The sequence below is a fragment of the Lycium barbarum genome, chromosome 10 (assembly GCF_019175385.1).
Source record: "Lycium barbarum isolate Lr01 chromosome 10, ASM1917538v2, whole genome shotgun sequence".
Taxonomy (NCBI): Eukaryota; Viridiplantae; Streptophyta; class Magnoliopsida; order Solanales; family Solanaceae; genus Lycium; species Lycium barbarum.
Genome location: NC_083346.1, coordinates 14191550 through 14198874, shown reverse-complemented (window position 1 = coordinate 14198874; position 7325 = coordinate 14191550). Strand labels below are relative to the sequence as shown.

General features: G+C 32.5%; 2 protein-coding genes across 2 annotated transcripts; both read right to left on the bottom strand.

Annotated features, from left to right (window-relative positions):
• Positions 1–290: 290 nt before the first annotated feature.
• LOC132612750 (ATP-dependent DNA helicase pfh1-like) lies at positions 291–1463 on the bottom strand. The gene has a single exon (XM_060326844.1). It carries the CDS (start codon positions 1461–1463, stop codon positions 291–293), a length of 1173 nt encoding a protein of 390 aa, XP_060182827.1.
• Positions 1464–3123: 1660 nt separating this feature from the next.
• On the bottom strand, positions 3124–6921 carry LOC132612749 (uncharacterized). The gene is made up of 2 exons (XM_060326843.1): positions 4862–6921; positions 3124–4508 (listed from the first exon to the last, which is right to left on the bottom strand). Exon 2 carries the CDS (start codon positions 3922–3924, stop codon positions 3124–3126), a length of 801 nt encoding a protein of 266 aa, XP_060182826.1. The 5' UTR covers positions 3925–4508; positions 4862–6921.
• Between the last annotated feature and the right edge of the window lie 404 nt (positions 6922–7325).

Genomic DNA, 7325 nt, shown 5'->3' with positions numbered 1-7325 from the left:
GGATTAATATTTTTACACAGTCTGAACGTTTTGCTCTTGATAAAGCAACATAAAGTTGACAGTGTAAAAAGATAGGTTCACGTAAATAAATTCCTACGGAATCTAGTGTCTGACCTTGAGCTTTATTTATATTCATAGCAAAACATAGTCGAATAGGAAATTGTGTTCTTTTAAATTGAATAGGAAATTTTTCGTCTTGTGAACATAACAATGGTATTCGAGGAATAAAAACATGTTTACCTTTAAAGTCACCACTTGCAATTTTAGCACTAATAATATGAGTTTTGAAATCAGAACAAAATTAAGCGTGTACCATTGCATAAACCTTCAGAAGGATTTAAATTGCGTAGTAGTATAACTGGACAATTTTGCTTTAGAACTAACTTATAAGGAGGCAAACCAGTAGGATTCAAAGTATGGAGGAAATCTTCAAATTGGTTTTGATCTTTTGGCTCTATAGTTTCATCAATTCCAATGAATGTCACAACAGTTGTGGGAAATTCATCTATGAACATCTGATTAATTTCGTTTACGAAATCATTTTTGGTCGTTAAGATAACACGTGATGTTACAGAGGATGTATCAGACATGAGCATCTCTAGATTGGGATAAACAGTTTTGAATAAAATATTTAATGAATCTTTCTCATTCGTAAAAGAAATAAGAAATGATTTTGGAACCTCGATTTTATCATGTTCATTAACTTCTTCTCTTCTATCTCCAATTCTTAGTAAATACTCACAAAATGTAGGATCTTTGCGTGCACGCATATTTTGTGTCAAACGGAATTTTTGAAGATGATCCCAGATATTTGAATACAATAAACATTCACGTATGAAATCCTTTTTTGCTCCGTTTTTCACAACAGGTAAAGTCTGTCTAAAATCGCCTCCAAAAACTACGACTTTTCCACCAAATAGTGTATTTATACCCATAAGATCTCTCAAGAGTGAATCAAAAGTCTCAACAAGTTTTTTCCTAGCCATTGATACTTCATCCCATACTATCAGTTTTGCATCTTGAATTAAAAATGCAAGTGAACTCTGTTTACTTATATTGCAACAATAATTTTCACCTACATCAATAGGAAGTTTAAAACGTGAGTGAGCAGTTCGTCCTCCAGGGAGCACTGAAGCTGCAACACCAGAAGTTGTTGTGGCTAAAGCTATAAATTCCTTTGATCGTACAGTAGCTAATAAAGCGCGGTATAAGAATGTTTTTCCCGTTCCTCCAGGCCCATCAATAAAGAATGCTCCTGGTTCATTTGAGAATATTCTATTAAGTATGGTGATGTACGCTTGTTCTTGTTCTTTATTTAGTTTTTTATATAGTAATAAATCTTCTTCAGTTACAATTATGTTTCTTTCTAAATGGGTGTCTCTAGTCTCTTGCATTATTCTAGAAGATGTAAAAGATGTAATATTTTCTGATGTGAGTTTAAATTCATTGATATTCCATCCCATTGAATGCAATATATCATTTATGTGGCTTAGAACTAAATAACGAATGTTTTTTGTTTATATGTTTGGCATAGCTGTAAAGTCTTCAGACATGGAGCTTTCAAATCTTTCCATAATCCTTTTGGATTAGCAGGACTACAATATACTAATAGTGTAGCAAATAAACGTCGTAGACTATAAGGCATTTGGTAATTTGCAGCTTCTAACATACATTCAATTAAGTTATTATCAGAAGCTAACAATCCTCTTTTTTTCTGCACATTCTCTAAATGTGTTATAGGATTTTCCGTTTACAGTCTTGAGATCTTCGTATGATTTTGGTCCTCGTATGTTCATCAATAATAGTCGAAGGTAATATCTTTCTCCTTTTGTTGGATGACAACTAATAATACGTCCAATAACATAACCTTGTCTTCGACGTGACCACATTTTATCAGTCATTGACCAAACAAAATGTTCTGGGAGTTCTTTGTACAATAAGTTAAGTTCTATGGCATGTTTATTTTTTTCGTTCATTGAAAAAAATTATGTCAACATTGTTCTTCGATTTGTAGGATTTTTAAGTATTGAATTTAGATTTGTAGTCGTTTTAAAGGAGACAAATTGTTGATTTTTAAGATGTAGCTGAAGTTGGTATACATTGGGATTCATCTCATTGATATGAAACGCAAACAAACGCCACATAGCTTCTGGAGGTGATACCCATCTGCCTGATCTATATTCCTTTATTTCATCTATGTCTGTATTATAGTGTCATTACTTTGTAGATTGAAAGCAATTTTATCATGCCCTTTACAAATGTATTTATAGAGATATTTAACAACTTTAATATCTGCACAAACTTCAACATTTATGTGACAATTAAACTTGCTTAGTAGATATGGATTGTAAGGAACTACCCATGAATTGTCAAGGTATTGGGCTCTAATTTTTACAAATTTTCCAGTATCTCGTCTCCTATATATTGGATATGAATTCTGACCTTTAGATGTTCCATTGGCATAACGTTTGGGGTATTTAAATTTACAATATCCCTTTTTCTTCATGCACGAATTTGTAGGATTTAAAGTTCCACAAGGTCCATGCATCATATGCTTAATAACCAAAGAATGTAAATATTGATTTGTATCAGGATTTGGTAGTTCGGCACAAACAATTCTATCATAAGCCTTAGGTGTCAATAATTTATACTCATCTTCAAGTATAATAAGGAAATGTGCATGAGGAAGACCTCTTTTTTGCAATTCTATAGAGTACATAAAAGCAGCAACTTTTCCGAATATACTTTTTTTTTAACTATATCAGATTTTAGTTCTTCTAGTTTTGCTTTAAATACTCGGCTTATTAAATCGGGTCTATTTTGTATTTCATCAGTTGGTAGTAAGAAATCTTCTATTTCTGGCCATGAAGGATTATATGTCATGGTCAAAAAGATATCGGGCTTTCCAAAGTGTTGTACTAATGCAATGGCATCCATGTATCGACATCGCATATCTCTAGGACCCCCAGTAAAGCTAGCAGGAAGGAATGTTTTTCTGCCAATATTTGAAGCCTCTCTTTCTCCTAGTCTTAAAAGATCAATAAGTCTTGCTAATACTTCAATTCGAAATAAATCTTGATTGAATAACAAGAAGTCTAATCTTTGTGTTTCTACTTTTATGTATTAATCTACAGAAAATTGTTGGAATACTCTCCAAGAATGTAAAGTATCATTTTCTTCATCATCTCTAATTTGAAGTTTGTAACAGTAATATTCACGACAAGATACAGTGTTCTTTTTCTGTCTTTCTTTCTGCAAAATTTCTTGTTCAATATCAAGAAATCCATCAATTGAAGACATGTTGGATACACTTGGAATGTTCTGATGTTTGCAAGAAGAAGAATTTCTAGGGAAGTTTGCTTTTTGTATAACTCTTTGAATACCACAATGCCAACCGTTTTCACCATAGGGAAACAACAAAGGATATTGTAATGCATCGTAACAACCATAGTAATAGTGAACCAGTTGGTTAGTGTTGCTATGTGTGTAAACACGAATATGTGGTGTAGAAGCAGGACTGTCTAATTCTTCATCAGTCCATATAGTTGCAACTTCTGAAACACTGGGTAAGTTGTATGTTCGTTGGTCCAAAGCAGAATCACATTTAAGTGCGATGTAGAAGTTGGATAAGTCTGGAATATGTGTTAGAGATTTTAGAAAAACGGAGTATGGATTAATTTTTAGAATATTGACTAGTTTAGCAATAACAGATCTATTGAGGTTTTCTGAAAAGGTCATTCTATTAACTATATCATTCTCATTATCATAAAAATAAAGTTGTAAATTTCTTGCATTATTATCTGTAGTAGTGAGGCTATTAAGAAAATGGTACATTGGTCCTTGAACTTTAAATGTGTAGATTCCTTGAGTTCTTTGTGCCAATTCCTTATCGTACTTTACTCCAAGTGAAGTGAATGCAAACATATTATTGTATGTTCTAATATAAGTACGGAAATGATTGGATTCATCGGAGTTGCCATAGTAGAAACTTTTTAATTCAGGAGGTAGTTGGTGTGAAACTAATTTTACTGAACCATTACTACAGCAAAAGCTTGGGGTTTCATATTGAAATCTTTTGGCTTTGCAGAATCTACAATTTGAGACCTTTTTTAAAATAGTAGGATAGGAAGGTAGTGGGTTGATATTCCAACAACCTACTTGTGTTGATTTGCGGCTTGAAATATTTTAATTTTGTAAGATCTAACGTAAATAGAGCGGCGAAGTAAAAATGAAGTTTGATTTAACCAACCAATTCGAGAAGAAGAAGGTGTCTCTTGAATGAACATAGCAGGTTGTCCCAGAGCAGGTTCTCCTGAAATCATGCTTTTCTGAGTAGAACAGTTAGGAGTAGAATTTTCTGAGAGAGTATGTCTTCTCGCAGCATATTCTACCCGACGCCGTTCTAGAAGTGCTGCCTTTTGGTCAGGCGGCATTTCTTTATAGGCAATACGACGTCTAAGATTTTTCTCCATTTGGACGTCGTTCGTCTTTCTTTTTTTGTCAGACATCTGATTTCAAAGTACTCAGTTAGAACCCCTTTTTTTTTGTCATAGTTAAAATTGAATATATTCTTACAGCACACACCCATACAATTAAAAACAAAAAATAGTAATAAAATATGAAGATAAACAGTTACAGAAATCGGATTGGTGGTATCTCTCCCCAAAAAATTATACTCACATTGATGGTATCTCTCCCTTGAGATGGCTTTTGACATGGAAGTTACTAAATAATTATTCTAATAATTCTAAATCAAATAGACTCTTAATCTTCTCACATCTTGTTAAATAAACTGATCAAATTTGGGTATACAAACTAACTCAGTAATTTAATAATAATGTGAAACCAAAGGCAAAATTACCTTTAAGTCGCAACAGTGTTCCTTTGTGCCCCTGAAGCAACTTTACTTTCCAAACACTGCGCAATCAAAATTGTAGGGCCATTATATGCCAATTAAATGGATGAAAAAAGTAGGTGATTTTATATAATATAATGGATTAAATAAAATACAAATTCACGAAATACACGCTATAACCCCAATCATAACACCAGTCAATTTCTTTTTACGACAAGAAATTGTTATTAGGTGTGCATGTCTGTGAACTTAGGTACAATAGATTTAGAAACAGAATTTCACGACATCCTCAAAATTCATTTCAGTCATCAATTCACTCTTACTTGTGCACTAAATTAATATTGCTGAAGAAGCTACATGAAAAAATTGAAAGAAAATTAAAAAGGAAAGTTGTGGTCTAGTTTAATATGGGTTTAATATGGAAGACATAGCGATGGCAAAGAGATTCAGTAAAGAAAGTGTCTAAACAACTATGACCTATTCAACATCTCAACCAATCAAATCTTCCATAAAAGAAGACAATACAATGTTTGAATGTTCTCCCATATGAGCTCATAAAAATTGTATATTGTTAACTCCTTAGGTTATACTATTTGTGTCATATGTGTTTGATAAGTTTCCTGAAAGAAATCAGTTTTTTTCATTAAATATTTAGATTTAGTTTTTGTATTTTGTAGGCCAAAAGGCAGAGGAAGCTCAAAGGGACTGTCCATATATGAGCTTCATATAGTTGAACTTTATCCTATAATAAATAAGTTGTTTCGTGGAATTGTTCAACTACATTTGTAGATTCTTTGTTTGTTCAATTATACATGTAAAAAAACACTGAGTTTTAGAGTTAGACTTGAAATTTGTGAAATTAAAAAGGTGAATGGTAGAGAATAGGTGTAAGTAAGAGTGTTGGAAGTTATGTGATAAAGATGGCATAATGATTTCGTTACTTAATGACTACAATGGGAATACAAAATCTTGGAAAAAAGTAAGACAAACTCCAAATTAATGAGTTTTACTATCCTAAACAACATCCATATTTTTGTACAATGCAGATCATTTGTTAATGTATGCCAAAAAAAAAAAAAAAGCAACCTTCTTTTTGGTGAGCTTAAGCTAATCTTTATTTTCCAAATAATTTGGTTCAGTACCATCTCAAGCATTAATATCATACAATTTGTTTTCTATGGAGCTATAACATAGTTACACCAAAGTATATGCATAGTATTATGGCATCAGCTTATATCATGGAGCTTCAAAATTGAGTATTTTTTTTCTTTTTCTTATTTGCACAAATCAAAAGGTTAGTAGTCTATCCTTCTTTAGAACTGGCACTAACATGAATATGGTAAGAACGTCTATGAAACTCTAGCCCAAGTTTAGTAGGTCTAAATAAGCTCAGCAACTATTTTCTTACTGATCGTTGGAAATCAAAGCACATTATATTCCCATTCAATCAAAGACCTCCAACAGGGAACACTAACTGTTCACAGTTAGCTTGTTCGGTAACATAGGAGTACCTCCAGATTTAAGCTCTCCCAAGTTCAAAAGATTCTTCCTACTTTCCATCGAACATCCCCCAAACAGAGAGTGTATTCATGCAATGTCTGCTTTCTTAATCTATGTTGTTCTTTTTAAATCTTGAGAATTATGGCTTGTACTTTTCTCATGAACTCTCTATTTGTTGCTTGCTAATAGGATATGTTCAAGATCTTGTGCAGTTGAGGATGGAGAATATGTGAAAGATTACTATGACTGCACCATCAATTAATGCCTATGCAATCTATGGACCAAAATAAAAATGAACTTCTTTTAGCAAAGAACTTATCTGCTACAACTTTCAGCTTTACTATATCCATCTGTTCAGCTTTTCTGGGTAGAGTGACAATTAACATCTAGACAAATATTCTTTTAATTTACATGTCAAGGGATTAGAAAGGATACTTGAGACTGAATCTATTTCTAACAATCTACACAGAATCGAATCTAAAGCAAGATAGACCAACTGATTTCTCAGTTGATATCAAGAGAAAAGCTAACTGATTTCCAGCTAAAATTTTGTGGCAATAAAAGATTAAGACACACCACGACGTTCACTCCAGCACAGTATCACAACAACAAATTACTACTCTGCTCAATAATAGCAAAATCTGCACTATGAAACACAGCATAAAATTAGAGGGGAAGTCTTAAGTTCTAGTACTATTTATTTATTTAAAACCCTAGCTAACACTTGCAAGTTAGAGAAATCAGACCCTAAAATTTTATTTTAAATAACACTGAAACACATCCATGGTTGAGAAAGCAGAGGAAAAACACAAATTGAACAAAAAAAGTAGCAAGAGAAAATCAAAGACCCAAAAGTCAGCACATAAAATAATCTAAAAGATAAATGAAAACATTTGAGAGAAGGAAAATAGAAAGAATGACAACTTACCTGAATACCTGAAAGAGAGATTAAAGCAGAATGGAGAAAAGA

What these genes read in the sequence shown, in the direction of transcription:
- LOC132612750 (XM_060326844.1), bottom strand. Translation starts at nt 1,463, where the DNA reads ATGGGATGGAATATCAATGAATTTAAACTCACATCAGAAAATATTACA.
- LOC132612749 (XM_060326843.1), bottom strand. Translation starts at nt 3,924, where the DNA reads ATGTTTGCATTCACTTCACTTGGAGTAAAGTACGATAAGGAATTGGCA.